Source organism: Syngnathus floridae, chromosome 2, assembly GCF_059516105.1.
Source record: "Syngnathus floridae isolate MCC-2025c chromosome 2, RoL_Sflo_1.0, whole genome shotgun sequence".
NCBI lineage: Eukaryota > Metazoa > Chordata > Actinopteri > Syngnathiformes > Syngnathidae > Syngnathus > Syngnathus floridae.
In genome coordinates, this window is record NC_142414.1 from 15,798,509 (window position 1) to 15,817,759 (window position 19,251).

At 40.9% G+C, this 19,251-nt stretch overlaps 2 protein-coding genes and 1 long non-coding RNA gene across 4 annotated transcripts; all 3 read left to right on the top strand.

Moving 5' to 3' along the window:
* The first annotated feature begins 650 nt into the window (after positions 1 to 650).
* On the top strand, positions 651 to 2,620 carry cfap20 (cilia and flagella associated protein 20). Of its 2 annotated transcripts, none has more exons than XM_088367918.1 (6): positions 651 to 1,007; positions 1,226 to 1,305; positions 1,406 to 1,517; positions 1,606 to 1,794; positions 2,231 to 2,344; positions 2,468 to 2,620. In XM_088367918.1, the coding sequence occupies exons 1-6, from the start codon at positions 924 to 926 to the stop codon at positions 2,468 to 2,470; spliced, it is 582 nt and encodes a 193-aa protein (XP_088224044.1). In that variant the 5' UTR covers positions 651 to 923; the 3' UTR covers positions 2,471 to 2,620. The 2 variants fall into 2 exon arrangements, with proteins under 2 accessions (XP_088224044.1, XP_088224040.1); XM_088367914.1 differs by having other exon boundaries at positions 653 to 1,007; positions 2,465 to 2,620.
* Positions 2,621 to 3,579: 959 nt separating this feature from the next.
* On the top strand, positions 3,580 to 10,302 carry samhd1a (SAM domain and HD domain 1a). The gene is made up of 16 exons (XM_088369629.1): positions 3,580 to 3,940; positions 4,040 to 4,106; positions 5,219 to 5,297; positions 6,093 to 6,253; positions 6,354 to 6,469; positions 6,558 to 6,628; positions 7,100 to 7,252; positions 7,316 to 7,425; positions 7,502 to 7,610; positions 7,961 to 8,052; positions 8,138 to 8,253; positions 8,672 to 8,811; positions 8,982 to 9,077; positions 9,153 to 9,257; positions 9,345 to 9,482; positions 9,563 to 10,302. Exons 1-16 carry the CDS (start codon positions 3,763 to 3,765, stop codon positions 9,698 to 9,700), a joined length of 1,869 nt encoding a protein of 622 aa, XP_088225755.1. The 5' UTR covers positions 3,580 to 3,762; the 3' UTR covers positions 9,701 to 10,302.
* A 1,351-nt stretch (positions 10,303 to 11,653) lies between these two features.
* Positions 11,654 to 15,885, top strand: LOC148402159 (uncharacterized). Its single transcript, XR_015857141.1, has 2 exons — positions 11,654 to 11,814; positions 15,358 to 15,885. It is a non-coding gene; the product is annotated as an uncharacterized LOC148402159 (long non-coding RNA).
* Positions 15,886 to 19,251: the final 3,366 nt, after the last annotated feature.

Here is a 19,251-nt window from a genome sequence, read left to right on the forward strand (position 1 = left end):
TGCTGATGACAATTTGAGTCTTTCCTTTCGAGTAAATCCTCAGTCTCGCGCACGTTTAAACAGGCTTGATCTTGATGTCGTCGACGGCTTCATAATGGTTCTTCTTGAAGACCCACTTGGACTAGGTAAAGGGAGAAAAAAATTCAAATAGCCAGGTTGGGTAAGAAGGGTGGCCTCAGCATGGTGATGCTCTTCTCAGTCAGGAAATGTCAGATGCTCAAGCGATATCATCTGGCCCACACTGTAGAGGAAAACTTGTTGTTTGAGTCTGAAATATTCTCTGACACCAGGCCTGAAACATTTCTGACAAACGTCGTATATTATTCCAAAATAAGGATCTTTCAACATCACTCGAACACGAAGGGAAAAAGGAATTTAATTGACTTTTGCGCCACCTTGTGGTTGTTGATTGTGCTGACACAGGACGATCGAATATAAAGAAAAGAAAAAAATCTACGGTTTCTTTTACATTCTCTTCCTTTAACGCAACGCAACACCTTCTTAATGCACAATTGCAACATAGTACAAATCACGATTTATGAGTTTCTGGAAAGGTAATCGGACACGTTTGTCGCGAATTTATCTCCGTTTGTTTTCCAAACGGTTGCCCGGGGAGACCAAAGTGCTTCAAGGATAAAAACCCGGAGGGAACACTGCAACAATGGAAGATTCCTAGCAACACCAAAAACAGCGGGTGTTTTGCAACTTTGGGAGAAAAATGCGCTGAAATTCCAGATTACGACGAAGCTTGTTGGCGTTTCATTATTTTATTCATTCTATATCTGGCCAAGACGCTCAGTTTCCACGACGGAACGCTTTGGTTGCATTGCACGGAAACGGCGGGGACGGAAACGGAGCCAAGTGGAGCGTGTTGCCGTAGCTCAGTAATCCCGTACAGAGGACCCGTACAGAACGCAAAAATCATGTTCAAAAACACGTTCCAAAGTGGATTTCTTTCTATTCTATATAGTATCGGTAGCAAACCGCTTCAGATATGGGATAAGAAGGTAAACTTTTTGACGAAGTCGTTAGCTTCATTCATTGTGCCTTTCGCTAATGCTAATAGATGGATGAGCTGTAATTATTGTAGTTTAATTGTAGTCAAGCCAAGTAAAGCAACGCTTCTTAACCTGTCTGCACCCTGCATTTGAGAGTAACATTGCTGCTGGATTTTAAAATATATTGTTTTATGACTTTACAACTGTGTTTTATTCTTGTTGACAAGGTACGGAATGGTCACATCAAGAGAATTACAGATAACGACATTCATTCACTTGTGTTGGAGGTCGAAGGTACAAACGTCAGGTGTGTGTCCACTGAAGGTCATCCTTGGACCCATGCTGTCTGCTTTGTGCCAACATTTCATTTGATATTCCTTTGTTAATCATTTTTGTCCTCCCTACAGTACTACCTATATCACCTGTCCAGCTGACCCAAAGAAGACACTGGGTATCAAGTTGCCTTTTCTTGTAATGATCATCAAAAACTTAAAGAAATATTTCACCTTCGAAGTTCAGGTACAGATATGAGAACGTTTCGTGTGTTGACAATAGAGAGGCAGAATTGACACTCTCTGCTCTTGTCCTCGTACATTTTTCCATTCAGGTGTTAGATGATAAAAATGTTCGACGGCGGTTTAGAGCGAGTAACTACCAGAGCACGACGCGAGTGAAGCCGTTCATCTGCACCATGCCAATGAGACTTGATGATGGCTGGAACCAGATTCAGTTCAATCTCTCAGACTTCACCAGAAGAGCCTACGGAACCAACTATATTGAGACGTTGCGTGTGCAGGTGAGTTTGCCCGATTGTATTTGTTCGATATTTATACACTTGCATGTTACACTTAGTAGGCTTCTGCATGAGTAGTGAAAAAATGAGTACAAGTGGCGCAATTTGTAATTTGGCTCAAGTTATACTAACAGGGCATAAGTTAGCGGTCAGTACAATGAGCTGAGCAATTAATCAAATTAAAAATGACATTACAGTGTCTGTGAATGCCATTTTTAATGCGCTAAGGCTGGGGAAAAAAAAATCACATGCGGTATCTCACCCCCCCAAAAAGAAATTATTGATTGCTCGTTCCTGTATTTGGTCTTTTTCTGAAATGCATTATTTGCATTTGTTCTGATTTAAAGCACCTCTTCAATTATACATGACATATTTAACAAAGTTTGACATAAATGCTAGCCCACCGACAATTGTGTTATGTGACTTGCTTGTCTTTCAGATTCATGCTAACTGTCGGATCAGGAGGGTATATTTCTCAGACAGGCTCTACTCTGAGGATGAGCTCCCGGCCGAGTTCAAACTCTACGTTCCTGTCCAGAGCCAGAAGGCCAAGGTGAGAAACATACTTCACTGCTGTGACTGAATAATCTCATTGCCTTAATAAATAGTGTGTACATCTCACTCACGCCTCTTTTTTTTTTTTTTCTTCTTTTTTTTTTTTTTTTCCTTGCAGCAGTAGAAGTCCTGAACAAACATGCAGCGTTTTCCCAAACCGGATGCATTGTTTGAGCTGTATAATAATGTGTGGGCGTTTGTGTAGTTATAATTTCTTGTGCTATTTTTATGAGGAGTGCTTTTTCAAATCTGTGAATAAAGGAGAATTTAAGTATTTTGTCCACAGCATGTTTGTTTGGAGCAGTGTCGCATAATATGAGATTTAAAAGTATGCTTCTTCGTGGTGTGACATGGATGTGAATAGTTTCTAATGGCTCAGTGCTGTTTGTTGCTCCTATCAGAAGTAGATAACGGTATACGATCTGCTCACATTCAGACAAATAAAAGACTATTGAGATAAAAAAATGAGAAAGTGAAACAGAATTGTCTGTCTGTGGTCTGTCTCTGGTATCACATATTTAGATTCACCCACCAAACTCGGTGTATTTGTTCTGTATGTTGTCATTTTTTGTTTTGGCAAAGGATTATTATACAACTCTTAGTGGGGAGAAGATACTGCAAGATTATCGTTTCCTTTTTATTTTGCTATTCATAGGAATATGTACAAGTAAAAGCTTGTATTCTATAAACTACGTAAAACATGTAGTCCGAAATCCAAATATTACCACGTAGAGCATTTATATGCAGAAAAAGAAAATTTGTGAAAGACCCCAAAACGTTTTTTTTTCTCTCACTCTGTTAATTTCCGACACGGCTATATATTATTATGGGACAACCTTGTTTACATAAACTACAATTTTCAAGCCCGAATGCTGTGAGAGATTTTTTTAGGAAAAATCAGGGAATTGCATTTTAACCAATGACAAGCACCCTGGATTAAGTTGTCGGGTGTGTGACAGAAACAACCAGAAGTAGCATTTACTGTTGGTATATAAAATAAATCCAAATAAAAATCTCCCTGATTTATCAAATAGAATCTCGCCTGTGACTCATGTGAAACTTGAGGTTGCATCATAAACACTTTTATCAATCGAAATGTTTAACTGCAAAGCTACAACATAGTGTTTTACTTAAAACACAGGTGCGGTCAAGGGCAATGTGTTTTATTTTGAAAACTGTAACCGGATAACTACTTTCTGACTAATCCGTATATGACATCTCGAGAACAACGGCGGAAACCGGGGAGTTCCCTTTTTTTTTTTTTGCGTGCCCGGTTCTTTTGAGTTATTCGAAGCAGCGACTTTGTTCTTGCCAAGTGTGACACCCACAGTTTACGTTGATTCAATTGGCCCCACCTTTCTGGTTGACAAATCATTTTGATGTGCTTCATGTCTTGTAGTGGGTTCATTTCTCAACATGGCGAGTCGCAAACGAGGTTCAGCGACAGCGAGCCCCGGAGATAGTTTCCAAACGCCGGGGAAGAAAGCGTCAGTGTATCGGACGCAAAACTCGGACGTTTCCCAGTGGGGAATAGAAGAAACGTGCCACTACCTGCGAGGAGAAGGTCTTGGAGAGCATGAAACTGCATTTACAGGTTAGTGTCATCATTCAATTTTGCGTCTGCACTTGCTTTTCTGTAGCTCACATCACTTGCTGGTCAGTGGCGACAACAAAGACACTTTTTTGTCGTCAGATCATAAAATCACCGGTATGGTGCTGCGCTATCTCAAGAAGGATGATCTGGAGAAGATGGGCATTAAGTAAGTCTTGAACTCAATGTTTTCTAACCATTGTGCTGCTGCACACTGGTGTGCGGTGAGAGTTGTTCAGCTGTGCTGTGCGGTGGGAAATTGTCCAATAATAATTACGGAGAGCAAAGCACTGGTCAGTTAGCACAAAGCCTGGTCAGCCACTTGCTGATCGTTTGTGGACAATCGGAGAATCTTGACATTTCCCGTTGTGGCGATCTGATTGTGCTGCATCGACACATTTTCAGCTTCTGTTTGTGTAGATCAGCTGTGTGTGGTCGAGAGTGGCGACTGACGGAAGCCCCGGCATGTAGTTCGACAGCAGAACCTGGATTTATTGTGCATTTTGGTTGGTTGATTGATTGACAACGTTATTTGGAATATTCAAATAATACCGAGCTTCCTGTTTGTTGTCAGATAAAGTCCTTGCATTAAACCAAATGAAATCGAGGGAGCAAAATAAACACACGGAAAGCGAAAAAAAAAAAACACATTCGGAAAGAAGTGAGAAGAAGCATACACAAACAGACAATTTACACAAATATAAGGAACACAGACGAGTCGCGACACCTGTGCTTCCAGAACAGCAGTGGCTCTTAAAACATGACTTTGTTGTGATTGTCAGTTATATTGGATTTGATTCACAATCAGTTGAAAAATAAACATTCATTTCACTGTCTGAAAACGTTTTAAAAACTGCCACTTTTATTAAAAATAAGAAATACAATTTAATACAATTTATTCAATTCAACGCCATATATTATTAGTAATTTTAATATAGAACATGATGGAACAAGATTTTTGTTGGTGGTTTGCCTCTAGATTTTTTTCCAGAGAAAAGGTGTGCCTTGGATGAGAAAAGGCTCGGAAACACTTCTTTAAACAAACAGAAAGGGCAAGCTGTTCTTTCTTCTTATCAGTATGTCTTGTCCTCCCTCATTTATCAGTCTCAACATAAGACAGATACCCCCCCCCCCCCCCCCCCCCGCCAGAAAAATTGAGCCGGCTGTACTCGTACTTGGACCGATCGTAGGATGACAGCTGTAAATTATATGTGGTGTACCAAATAAACCCCATGCAACTTTTCTTTCAATGTGCTGGTAAGCATAACTTTTTTTGTCAAGGCCTGTTGGTGATCAACTTCGGATTCTACACAGTCTGAGCAAGCTAGGGCACATAGAAGAGGGTCCTCAAACAAATAAGGTATTTTCTCATTCACACTTCACTTTCAAGTATTGTATAAGAAAAACAACAACCATACAAACAAGTTGGATTTTTCGGATAAATTGCAAGGGACTGTAAGGAGTAGTTAAGAAACTATGGAAAAACAGGTGGGGTATGAGTAGTTCTAGAAAATTGAAATTATGCAAGAACCACACATTTTACGCTTGCAAGCGGGGAGAGCCAGCACCAATTTTGTGCAACACAAAAGTGCTTGAAAGCCGCTCAAATCTGCTCCCACCGCAATCGTAGTTAGTCTCAACAAGGAAGGTGGGGTGTGGAGAACATGTCTTTATTTTGTGAAAGCTTGTGAAAGCTGGGGTCGTCTCTGCAGTCTGGTTCCAGTAAGTTACAGAGGTGGTCTTATCTCTTTATCTTCACAATGGTCAGCTAGCAGATGTTTAAACTCTGGGTGGAGCACAACTGAAGTGTACAGCAAGTCAACACTTCAATATAATCATAAAATCAAAATAAGTTGTCAACCCTATCACTTATGTTTCTTGCCAAAGGAGACTCATTAGTTTAATGGACACACATTTATTTGAATGACTCACGAATGACTCACTATAATAGAAACCTTAGTGAATGATTAAAATCTCTTTAACAACCCATTAAGTTTTTTATTTTTCGGAAGTACAAGCTGAAACATGTCAGGTAATGCAACCTAAATTATTTTGTTTGAGATAAAAGATCCAGTGACGTGATTAACAAGTAAAAACAAAATGAACTTAGTACAACTATTTCCACTTGTGTGTTTGCTGTCCTGCCTTCTGTCAGGTGTTTAATGATCCCATTCACGGACACGTGGAGCTACATCCTCTTCTTGTCAAGATCATCGATACGCCTCAGTTCCAAAGACTTCGAAATATCAAACAGTTGGGAGGGACGTACTTTGTTTTCCCTGGAGCGTCCCACAACCGCTTTGAGCACTCCATCGGGCATGTGTCAACATCGTCAATTTATTCCATTAGTCGCCAAGCCCTACTGTATGTTTCTGCCAAATAACAAGCACAATGCGGTTTGTTTTGAATGTTTCAGAGTGGGTTTCTTAGCAGGGCAACTTGTGAAAGCACTAAACGAGAAGCAGCCAGAACTTCTCATTTCTCGGCAAGACATCCTTTGTGTTCAGATTGCTGGGCTCTGTCACGATCTGGGTAGGTTCAGCCCACGCATTGAATGCCTTTTGTTTCCATGTAAAAGTGAAATTAACCAAGTGAATGACTCATGCATTTTGCCTATCAGGACATGGTCCATTTTCGCACATGTTTGATGCCAAATTCATCCCCAAAGCACGCCCTGATATTTCCTGGAAGGTAACATGACACCTACACTATTGTACCTGTTCAATAGGCATTTGCGCTTAATTAGGTTAAGTGTATATGGAGGGCTATGCGGGACTGAACATTTCTCCAGTGTCAGATTGGTTCTGAGTCTTTGGCAAAGGAATTTAAAAAATGCAAATGGAAAAATATGATAACAAAATCTGCAAAGATTCCAAATGCCGATGGTGTCACTTCTGTAGTTTCATCATATCTTTTGGGAAACCGTGTATGAGGAAGTCAAATCTATTTACTTCAGCACATTCCCTATACCAAATACTAGTTGGAACGTATGAACTCAAGAGCAATTAAATTAATATATTTCAGTGAGTATGACCCATCTAGACACCCCCATTAATATGTTTAGATGTTTTTGAGGACATTACCCAAATTCATGAAGGAATTTTTTTGTTTGTTTGTTTTGTTCCCATGACCAACTGTTTATCTGACACAATCAAATTTCAGCATGAGAAGGCATCACTTGACATGTTTGATCACCTGGTGGAGAAAAATGACCTGAAGCCACAGATGGAACAACATGGCCTGGTCCTGCCTGAGGACCTGGACTTCATCAAGGAGCTGATTGCAGGACCTCTGGACACAAATGTAGACCTCCAGGTAGTGCACACTGTCAGTATCATCACGGGAGATCAAGGCATGATGCTAATGTTGTGCTGTCAGTCTTCTCAGTGGCCCTATCGAGGCCGTTCCAAGGATAAGTCTTTTCTCTATGAAATTGTGGCCAACAAGAGAAACGGCATTGACATGGACAAATGGGACTACTTTGCCAGGTGTGACATTTGTGGTTGGGCGGTAAATACCCTTTTCACATACTGCCCCTCAGTTCAACTTTTCTTATTTTGTCAGGGATTGCCATAACCTGGGCATCCAGAACAACTCGGATTATCGTCGCTACCTCAAGTTTGCCAGAGTGTGTGAAGTGGATGGGGAGAAGCTCATCTGCACTCGAGATAAGGTGGCTGCAGTCTGGCAAAGCGCTTTTCTTACATTTTTTTCCCCTCTGTCAGTCGATTAATCAATCAAACTTTTGAAAGCGCTTTTCACACAGTACAATGCAACTCCCAAAGTGCGCCAATGGAATAAAACCGTTTAAATGTTAGTTTAAAGCTAAATGATATTTGCAGACTTTAATTTTTATGGCATTGGTTCATGTTTGGTTGCGTTTGGACAGAGTTGCTGGGTGTGCGGCGGGCCGAAAATACTATTAGTGGACAGCAACATAAGCAGTACATTAAACTGACAGAAGGACTTTATTTGCATTTTGATGAGAAATTCTTTTTAAACGAGAGGTGGTTTTTGTCACAGGAAGTGGGCAATCTGTATGATCTGTTCTACACGCGTATCTGTCTCCACAAGAGAGCTTACCAACACAGGGTGTGCACCGTTATAGAAATCATGTGAGTACTTGGTTTTTCTAACATTTGTTGTTGTTGTTTTGATACAAATTATTGGTAAATGAAACTTAAAATGGTGTCCATACAGGATCAACGAGGCCTTTTTGAAGGCCGATAAACACTTTCAGGTCCAAGGCTCGGGAGGCAAGATGTTCACGCTCTCCACAGCCATAGATGACATGGAGGCCTACACCAAGCTGACAGGTTTGTCCCGACAACAATTTCTTGTTTAGTTCCAGCACCTCTGTGCACATTCATAAACACAAGGTGAAGTGTATGGAGGGTCAAAACTGCCAACATCAGAAATAAATAAAAGTGAAAATAAAAACAAATACAAAAACAATTGATTACATTGATCTAAAATGTATTCATTGTATATATGTGTTTATTTCTGCAATTATTTTGTTATTTAATTTTAAAGTATGTATTTGTATTTTTTTTTACTTTTATTTTCTCATGTTTTTAATTATGTATTTATTTTTCTTTTTTTTTCCATTGATTTATATTTTTGCTATTATCATTTCTTTTTGAATTGGCTAGTTTTCATCATGTAGGAATTGTCATTCAAATGATGGGGTGCTCCTAAGTGTGTCTTGGGTCTGTCCGTCCGTCTGTCTTGTAGATAGTGTGTTTGAACAAATTCTCCACTCATCAAACCCGAAGCTGGCTGAGGCACGGCAAATTCTACAGAACATTCTTCAACGGCGCCTCTACAAGTATTTGGGTCAAACCCAAGCGAAGAAACCCCTGAAAGTCACTCAGGTGTTTGTTGGTTTACAACACTTCAAACACAGACAATGCAAAATCCAAAATACGACTCTCCTCACATTGCGCAGCTGTCCCAAGTGGACGTACAGTACAGTTGGGGGCCAACAAAAAAGATTATGATCAGTCCAATTGTTGTGTGTGTGTTCCATTCTCTCCTTGCAAAGAATACCATTAATGAATGGGAGGCGGAGTTGGCTGAGTCAGTCCCTCAGGTGGGCAAGCCGGGTGTCACTCTGCTGCCTGAAGACTTTGTCGTGAGCGTGAGTTTCTCACCTACTTTCTTTTTTCTTTAGCTCGTTTTGTTGCGCATCTTTTGACGTCACCTTTCGTTTTAGGTCATCCAAATGGACTACGGGATGAAGCAGGAGAACCCCATTGACAGTATGCGTTTTTATTCCAAGACTGCCCCAACCAAAGCCATTCCCATACACAAGCATCAGGTCAGAATGTGGCCAAAGATTGTATTGAGCATTTACTTGAGCTGCTCAAGCGCAGAAGACCTTTAATGGCTCTCTTTCTCTCGTCAGGTGTCCAAAATTTTGCCCGAAAACTTTGCAGAGCAACTGATCCGAGTTTACTACAAGAAGACGGATGGCGAGGGCCAGGGCACAGCACAAAAGCACTTTATTCAGTGGTGCATGAACAGAGACTTCATAAAGCCTCAGGTGACATTTATGTGCGACTATCTCGGGGAAACTGATAATTTTGCTTTCCAAACATCATGACTTGTTTCTCGAACTCGCAGGATGGGGATGTAATTGCACCCGAACTGACTCCCTTGAAAAGTTGGTCGGACGGAAAAGATGATGGAGGTGATGACAATTTGGGCCGTGGACATTCGAACCAAAAAGCAGTCAAGTCTCTTTTTAAGGATAAGGTCTAGTACTGTAACTTTGAGGGAATGGTCAGTTTAATGGGACGAAGCTAAGTCAGAATTAAACAATTAGGTTGCCACAGCAAAAATATTTTTAGGCCGGGTTTTACTCAAATTGGAACCTTTGATTACAGCTTTATTTTGTTTGTGTTCTTACAACAAGGGTTTTATTATGTTTTATTTTTTATTTGTGGCATAAGAAAAATCATACAGTAAAAAATAAAACCACAAGACGTTGCACTTTTCAATAAACAAAAAATAGGAAATTGAATTTCCCATTAATTGCAGAGCGTCTTCATGGAGTATAAATACAATCATGATTGTTAAGGGTCTCCCAATATTAGCCAGTTGCTGTTTGTGTGTTTTGCATGCATCTACCTTTTATTTGAAAGTTTGAGTGCAATTGTTTTATCGGAAATGTTTGGGGAGGGTTTTTGTTCCTTCTGCAATATCAGTTCTTATTTGTTTGTGCATGTGAATTTAACATATTTATATACCCCATAAATATTCTCTCGTGATCCCGGGTTAAAAAAAAAAAAAAAATCATTCAAAGAGTGTGGTATCAGTGATTGCAGGTATAAACAGTTTGGAAATAAAACATTTCAATTCAAGCATGCGTTGGACATAATTGGCTTTTGTGTGTCTGTCATCTTCTCTTGGGAAGCAGACTGTTTGATTTTAATCTTGTTTATGAAACAGTGGAGGGTGTATGATGATTGTAAGCTTTGAAACCTGCCATTTATTTACTAACCACGCAAACAAAACGTGTGAAGTATTTACTTATGGCATTGATCTGCATATTTATTTTACTTGCCACTTGGGTTCATGCGGGGTTGATGTTGTTCTTAAGTGCCCATAATATGAACTGTTATTTGTTTCTCGTTAATCTTGTCCTTGTAATCACAACGGCGACACTTATCTACAGCGAAATGGTGTTCTTGTAATAAAGAGCATTGAACGCCAGGGGGCGCCTTAGACACAGCGACGATCCCAAAATTGTGACCTTTATACATGAAACTTAATTGGAGCAAGTGGGGAAATGGAATTGATTATTTCAATAACATCTGACATGTAGCATTGTCAGTCTATTATACGTTATAAACAATAAAATGAGATGACACCTTTTAATTTAACCAGGAGTGGAACTCGTAGTCAAATGTTCATGTCGTTTCACTCCACCATCAGTGATTTGGATGGACTTAAGTGCAAAAGTAAAACTGGACGCTTACTGTCAATTACAAAATAATATGAGTGATTGCTGTCAATTGTATAACGTTTAATAATTTTCATAGTGCTTGTACTGAAAAGGGAAAAAAGTAACTCGTTTGTCTTCAAATGCAAACAAAGGCAGGAATAGAAAGGAAAAATATCTGTTTTTACACGTTGGGACTAAAAGTAAAAAAAAACATGAACCATATGGATATATGAAAAAAATCTACTTCAATACAATAGAAAAAATAATTCTGGTTAGTAGTTTACTTGCCACCATCCGCGACCGTCCTGAGGATAAGCCGGATAATGGATGGATGGGTATTTCCCACCACTGGTTAATGTTATTACATATGGTTGTACAGGATGTAAGCATGGACACACCACTATGTTCATTGTGGGCACACACACACACGCACACATACACACACTCCTCCTCATCCTGTGGCACTGTGGGTTGGTATGTGGAGGAATACCAACACACACACACATGCACACAAAATGCGCAAGCAGGACCAAGGCCATCAGCCTGCTAGTATTTTTATAATCTTCATCCTCTCTGACCTGTTACTCCCCTCCTGGCGCCAGTGGTCTCAGCCCTCCCTCTGTGATGCCTCAACCTTACACACACTCACACACACACACACACACACACACGCACACACGCACACACACACACACACACACACACACAGACGGTAATTGAGACCAGCTGCTGCAAGGTGCTTCTGCACCCCCTCCGCACCCTCCCATTGCTGCACTTGCCTTCCCCTCCTCTTCCTGAAAACATGTCTGTCCTCCCTTTCTCTCGGCCTACTCCCACACACCTCCCTCACACCTTTCGTTGTGTTTGCCGCTTCCCTTCATTTGCACTGATTGACTGATGGCAGTGTTTTTCTTGCCCATTAGACCAGGTAAGCCTGTTTATTGCCACTCCAAGTTAAATCAGGAAATGTAGTCGGCGAATCTGGGAAGAAATCCCTTATCAAGAAAATGACCAATAATTTCTTTAGAAATATTTTTGAATAGGTGTCTGGTAGCACATACTAAAATATTTAAATCCAACTCCTGTGGCAAAAAGGTCTCAGGAGTCTTATTGGTAAAAACTGCATGTTTACCAACACCCTTCACAGACTGCGAGGGGTTTAAAGTAGTTCTTTTCAGGATTCTGAATTGTAATATTAAAACCAACTCACAGTGGGAAAATGGACACAACCCTTTTTACAAAGTGTTTCATAATTCTTTAGTTCAATAATGATCAGGAAACACTAAGCTAATTCACCATCCGGGCTAGTAGTGACAGTGTGAGGTGCACCAGGTGGTTGGAATGTGTGAAATTTTGACAGAGGTGTAACTAGGTGGTGGTGGGGGTGGGGCATAGGAACCTTCATGTCAGACTCTCTTTTCCAGCTGGTCTGAAGGGTTAACCTGCATATGGATGTGTGCGTGTGTCACGGCCTCTCATTAGGGGGTGAGACGCTGTGGCTCCAGACCCCCATGGTAGGATTGCCGGGTGAGTCTGCAGTGATCCTGCCACTTTGATGCCCCTGACCCCCAAGTCTCTCCAGTGGGAGGTTAATGAGCCACAGAGCGGTCTGCAGGCCTGCCTGCCTGTTGCCGTTGTAAGATTGGAGGTGCAGGGAGCTTTGCAACAAGGACCTTCCAAGCCGCAGAAATGTTTGAGGTGGTCCCTCACTGTGCTGGGATCGGATGACCGCATTGGTTGTGTATATTTGGGTGTGGGGATAGGAAGGATATTTAAAGAAAACAACACTGGAATACTTCAAATGACACCTCCAGTTCACGTTCAAATGCTAACTTAATTCTATACTACATCAGTTTCGCAGCTCACTTTAATGTAAGCATCCATCACTATGAATCAACCCGAAGAGGAAAACGTTAAATCTAAGGGGCCCACAGCGTTCTATTGCTATCTGTAATTAGCCAGTCTAATTACTAGCCTCCCTTGACTGATCCTAGTGTCTATTTGACTCTGTGGTCTGAAAATTGACCTTCGCACTCTTGCGCATTGCTGAGCGGGCGGTGTGAGACGTGTTGATCTGGGCGAGGCAGTGCAAGCAAGCTTCAGCTCGCAGGAGCAAAAAAAACAAAAAAAAAAAACAGGTGTCCTGCTTTCTTTCCTTCCTTTTTCTTCATCTCATCAACATTCACATCATTTCTCCCTCTTTTCTCTGCACACCTGTTGGAGCGTCTGGAGTCATGCTGGCTGAGCACATCAGCTTTGAAAAAAGTGAAGAATTGCTGTCAATCAGTGTGGGATGTGCTGGTAGTTTGTTTGTTTGTTTGTTTGTCTTAGCATTAAGCTAGCAAACTTTTGTAGGGGGAAATGATGGAAAGTGGTGACGGAGACACTGATGGGGTGTGACAGTTTGCGGGGCGACAGCTGTTGCAGCACCTTACTGCACCCTGTCACGGCAGGGATCAACCCTGCTGGGATTATGCAGCTGTTTGGGTTCTGGGTGAGATACGGCTTTTTTAAGTACCTATTGACTTTTTGGGGGTCAGGGTTAATCATTAGTATGTTGTTTTTTTTTCTTCTTTTAAAATGATCACTTTGGAAGGATCAGCAAATACATAGTTCTCAGTGTAAAGAAAACTGTGATGGCAATGACAATACACAGACGTTCCAAGCATCTCGCTCAGAAGACTCGAATCTATCAGAGAGGTGCCTGTCTTCTTTAATCTATGGTTCTGGTCATTCACAGTCCATGAGTTCAAAGAGTTTGTTTTTGCCTTGACAACTGGCGTTCCTCAAGGGTCAACTATAGGCCCATTTCTATTGAAAATCTAAATCCGCATCACCTTTGCTGTTGGAAGCTTACATAGACTCTCACAACTCTTCTCTGGCTTCCCCACTAGTTCACTTTCTCCATTTTTTAAATACACATGTAATCTACACTGTAACCTGTAACCAGTTACGTGTAGTTCACCTACTCTGAGAAACACACCCTGTTAAAAATTGCAATACTTACTATTTTGGTTTATGGAGATATTTTAAACAAATATCATCTCCAAACAGCTTCTGCGTAAACTGGAAACTCTTTCAATGTCCACATCTGTGATCTATGGTCTATTCCCCTATTAACTGGCCATTGCTTTAATTTTTCAGACAGAGCCACGTATGATATGAAGAATTGTTTCTCAATTGATTTACCTGGTTGAATAAGTCAGGATATTCTTGCCTTGGCTGACTTCACTCAGAAAGAGGGCTATAAGGCCCTATTATTGGTCTGGAAGTACCTCGCTTTGGTTTTAAATGGTACCAGCACTGTTTTTTCTTTTTGTTGGTTTTTGTCAGCCATGTCAGTGAAAGTAGTGTATGCCCATCTGGAAAGGTTTTTATTGGTGGCTTCCAACAAGTATCAATTGTGTGCGTGTGTGTTTGTGTGGCACTGCATGGGTGCTGACATGTGGGAATCCTCTCAGCATTCTCCATAGGGGGTTGCTTTCCTACGGTTTAAAAACAATAAATACATCTAGGGAACGACTGTGTGTGTGTGTGTGTTTGTGTGTGTGTGTGTGTGTATGCACGCGCAGTGTTTGGGCACATGTGCGTGCATGCATGCCACTCTCCTCTTCTCTTCTCATCTGGCCAGGCCCTCTAGCTGGTAATCTGAGCATTGAGATTAGAAAGAAAAACAGCGGAGAAGAATGTCTTTGGTTGAGCTAGCGAGGAATTTACAATGGCCTTCAGGCTGCTTTGACCTCTCCCTCCCTTTCTCACTCCCACTCTCTCTCTCACTCACACATACACACGGAGATGACAGTTTCATCTCTTTTTATCACAGAGGCCTCATTTCATCCATTTGACCACCATTCTTATCACTGTGATAACATTAGACACATCAAGTGTAAACAGTGATGTCACAAAGGATTTACACTCACAATATGGAGATTCATTTGTTATCCAGGTCACCTACATTTGGGTTCTCAATTTGATTTTCTCGTGCTTTTATAATTTCATTCATTTTTTTTCTCAAAATTGATATATATACACATTAGGCCCAATATAAACCTGGATGGAGTTAAAAAAAATATTTTTTATATAATTGTGATGTATTCTTTTCAAACCAAGAGCTCATTTAATGTTTTCAAAGATTACATTCATGACTGATGGAACTTTTAAGTAACCTTAGAGATCCCCTCATTATTATCATTCGTCTTGATGAAAAGAAACAAGGACAGATTTCTCTGACCTCTGTCCATCCTGCACGATATAAAAAAAAAAAAAAAAAAAAAAAAAAAAAAATATATATATATATATATATATATATATATATATATATATATATATATCTTGAAAATAAGAAAAATGAAGTGTGCCTGACATCAACGAAATGTTTGATACACCTCTCCAACTCCATCCACCTTGAATTAATGTTACCATGTGGGCTGGGATTATGCCGCATAGACATTCATTGAAGTTTTGATTTCAGATGGGACAGCTGTGCAGATACTCAAGCCGGACCCGATCCCCTTCGTCTCGTCACAGCTGAGCAACCTGCCTTCCTGCCGCAGTAGTATGCTCTCAGGCGGGGTGGGGTGGGGGCGCAGACGAAGGGGACAGGTGTTGGGACAGGAGGTGCCGTGTGGCCTGGGGGTGTGGTCAGGTGGTGGCACACCTGTCCCTACTTGCAAAAGGGGGTCCAGTTACACGCATGTAGCGGCAAGTGTGCACATGACTTGAGGTCAGAAAACATGCACGGTGATTGTAACTAATGCTACAAAAAAGAGGGCTTTTCTTTCTTTGTCAGCTCAAGAGCCCAATTTTTAACACGGTACCTCTCAAAATTCTCTTTTCAGCCCATTTACTGTATTGATTGTAAATTTTCGAAAGATGACGTCATGATACATAATGAGGGTTCATGACAGCAAAGGACAGCTCTAAAACTACAATGGTGCCTTGAGAAACAGGTTTAATCTGTTCCATCACAAACACCTCAAATCATTTTCTGCAATTGAAATGAATTGAAATGCCGTTAATCCGTTCCAGCCTTCCAACAAACAAACAAAACTCATTGCTTCACTGTTTGTGTTGAAAAATCTGTTGCTTGAAGGGTTCAATAGCTGTTTACCATTATGTGCTACCATGGATGGATGGATGGATGTTTGAAGTTCAATATATCTAAGAAGAAAGTGTGACTCCCTTTTAAAGCGAGTAAGCGGACACCAGTTTGTGGCACATGCTGCATTTCTGTAAAACGTCAGAGACGGGAAAGACAGGCGTCTAGCGTGGGTGTGGATTTCAAGCAGGTGCATTCGCCTGCCCCGCAGCTTCTCCAGCGACACGATGGAACGGGACAAGGCAGGAGGAGAGACGAGGGAAGACAAATATAAGCTTTAAACACACACACACAACTACTCTGAATCCAAGGGTTTATGTCCACCCGCCCTGGCCCCTCAATTGAACACCCCTCCCTCACCCACGAGTGTATTCTTGGATGAGTGGAATGTGTGAGGACAATAGAAACATCTCCGTCCTTCGCTCGGCAACCCCCCTGGCCCACACAGGTCCTGACAGGAGAACAAAAGTGCACCTTGCACCTCTCAGCACCACCCGTAGCACTCGGGGGTAAATACCTGAATACCTGGGTTAAATAAGAGGGAACAAAAGAATGGCAGAATGACACAACATGAGGTGAAAAGCAGGAGGGGGTGAAAAAAAGCTGCTGCCAAGTGTAACACAGAATCACCCAGAGGTCCAAACTAAACACACGCCAGTTTGCTGTCTTGTACCCTCAGTCCTTCATTTTGCATCATAACAGAACCATCATCTTCAGTCTTTTGCTCCTTTTGACATCTGCTTTTTAACAGGTTGAACGCTCCTGTACTTCGACATGCCTGCCTTGTGTGTATGTACATGCACATCAGGGTCATAATAGTTACTGCCACTGGGGGCAGTATAATATCTGGACTTAAATGAATACTCTTTCTTCGACTCCTATTGTTAGTGACTCAGTAAGATTCTGTATTTTTTTAGAGGATATACAGCATATGTACATTTGTTGTTCTATTGTTTGTCTTCAAATAGCTTTTGCTTTTTGAACTGACTAATCGATGTTCACTGTTAGCCTGTCAATGGCGTGCAAAATGTTGGAGTGGAAATCGGTTTGATGCTTGCACTGACACAAGGTTCCTCCTTTTCACACATCATCCGTTTACCATCACAGCCTGTTGTGCTCATCCTTGCCCCTCTGACCTTTTGGGACAGAAAAGGTCTGTATTGAGAAGGAAACACGTGACACACACATGAACACACACACAGCCCATTGAAAGCGACATCAGGAGTGCAGGGTTGGACAGGAAATGGGGGAGACCATATCCTTTGTTTGGGTACCACTGGTATCTACTGGTGAGCTTGTGGAGTATATCCAAGTACCACACATGCATTATATATGCATGCAACCATTTGATCGAGTTCCAAATTCAATTGCACCACCACGAGGATGATGAGGACACTCATCCTGCTCTTGCTGCACGTGTCTTTGATTAAGGATGTGCAACACCATGTGACATTCCTCAGACAATTCCTCACAACTTCTGATTACGGCTAGAGGGGAACTCTGGTGTTTGAGAGGATGTCCACCCTCTCCAGTCTACAGCGCGAACGAATTTCTCCGCTTTCAACTGTGACTAGCTCATTTCAAAACAAGCAACAGTTTACAAGAAGCACTTTACAACAGAGAGAAAAATATGCAAAATTTATGGCTGACTTTTTTGGGGGGGGGCAGGCGATATGTGATCTGCATTGTCTTTGTCTTATATTGGACGTAATGTGCTATTGTGAGAAAAAAAAAAAAATTTAACGGACCAGCCAATTAATTGGTCAAGTCCTCCAGAATTATGGAGTTATTAAAAACACATTACAATCATGGGTAAAGATGGGATGGAAAGATGGCATCTCCCATTTAAAGCTGCTTAGAGAGTTATGAGTTATAAGGACATAATAAATTAAAAGTTGTATCTCACTGTATACTAAAAAAAGTGGGGGCCGACGTAGAGGGCTGGCCTGGAATCTTCCGACTGTGCTATTGTGTAACAGCACCACGTCTTGGAAACAAGGCTTGAAACTTTAACCTGGTGACTTATCACCCCCCCAGCTCGAATCGGATCCTTTGGTGAATCAGAGCCACAAACCTGCCACTTGTGCTCCCAGCGACATCTCCACATGACTGTCATCTGTGGCCAAGCAAGCAGATCAGCATCCCTCCAAAACCCCCCGAAAAGTTCTCGAGTGAGTACACAGGCATATGCAGCAGCAGCAGTTGCACCCAGATGCTTCATATCAGCACCTTTTTGAAAGCACTGCGGCCAAACACTACTGACAGGCCACTTCCTGTGACTCTACCATACCATAGTACACCGAGGCAAGCAAAAGTAATTGGAAAAGTTTGCGTCACTGGAATTTATGTAATTTGTGGTGTTACTTAGTGTCTTAAAAAATATTTTTAATCCAATGCTTTTAGGTATAATTTTTATTTAACTGTTATGTGTAATACATTTTAGGAAATCTTTATCAAAGCACAATGTGAAAGGTCTAACCTCGTAATTTTTACAGTGACTTAAAATAATATGAAATGTAATTTTTAGGACTGAAACAGTTGCCTTCTTTTTGATGAGCATTAACTAGTATGCTTCAGTAATTTAATGTTGGGCATTGGACTGAATTAATCAATTTAAAAAATGTCACACGTTGGCTTTAGTGCTTGAACTCGTCACTTATTGGGAAGGGTTTTCTTCTTTTGTGATGTCAAGGGGATGTCAAAGTTATTGGTGTGAACACATGCGAGTTGTCTGCCTGTTGCCGCTTTGATTGGCAGGTGATCATCTCGGGGTGAGCTCAGAGAGGCTCAGGCGTTTGACCTAGTAACCTTGCAGAAAAGAGGATATGGACAAATGTTCTCATATGACACTGGTTAACAGTTTTTCATTAAAACATTTAATCAGAGATTCAAACAAACTTTTATGAAGGCCTTTTAGCGCTGATTTCGATTCTGGTGTTTTTTTCTCTAGCACATAACATTTTTGTAATATTTTTTTTGTAATGTTTTTCTATTTTTATAATAATATAAAAACAGTAATATAATATAATATATTTTGGAATATGAAGATAGGCTTGGATTCAGCATCAGTTGGAATTTTATCTGAAATGTCAATTATATTCACAGCGCATGGTAAATCAAACACGTATCGTGCAAGCTTTTATAGGTCAAACTTAAAAACAAAAAATGAAAATACCTCAAGCACCTGATGTACTAGAAAGAAAACAGTTTTTTAATTTTTTTTAAACAATTGCTTCACAATAATAAGGTTTCCAATTTGAGGGAAAA

Coding starts and splice junctions, on each gene's coding strand:
- cfap20 (XM_088367914.1), top strand. CDS start 924: ATGTTCAAAAACACGTTCCAAAGTGGATTTCTTTCTATTCTATATAGT. Junction 1,306..1,405: donor GTCGAAGGTACAAACGTCAG/GTGTGTGTCCAC, acceptor TCCTCCCTACAG/TACTACCTATATCACCTGTC. Junction 1,795..2,230: donor TTGAGACGTTGCGTGTGCAG/GTGAGTTTGCCC, acceptor CTTGTCTTTCAG/ATTCATGCTAACTGTCGGAT.
- samhd1a (XM_088369629.1), top strand. CDS start 3,763: ATGGCGAGTCGCAAACGAGGTTCAGCGACAGCGAGCCCCGGAGATAGT. Junction 4,107..5,218: donor CTGGAGAAGATGGGCATTAA/GTAAGTCTTGAA, acceptor TTTTTTGTCAAG/GCCTGTTGGTGATCAACTTC. Junction 9,258..9,344: donor TTCCCATACACAAGCATCAG/GTCAGAATGTGG, acceptor TTCTCTCGTCAG/GTGTCCAAAATTTTGCCCGA.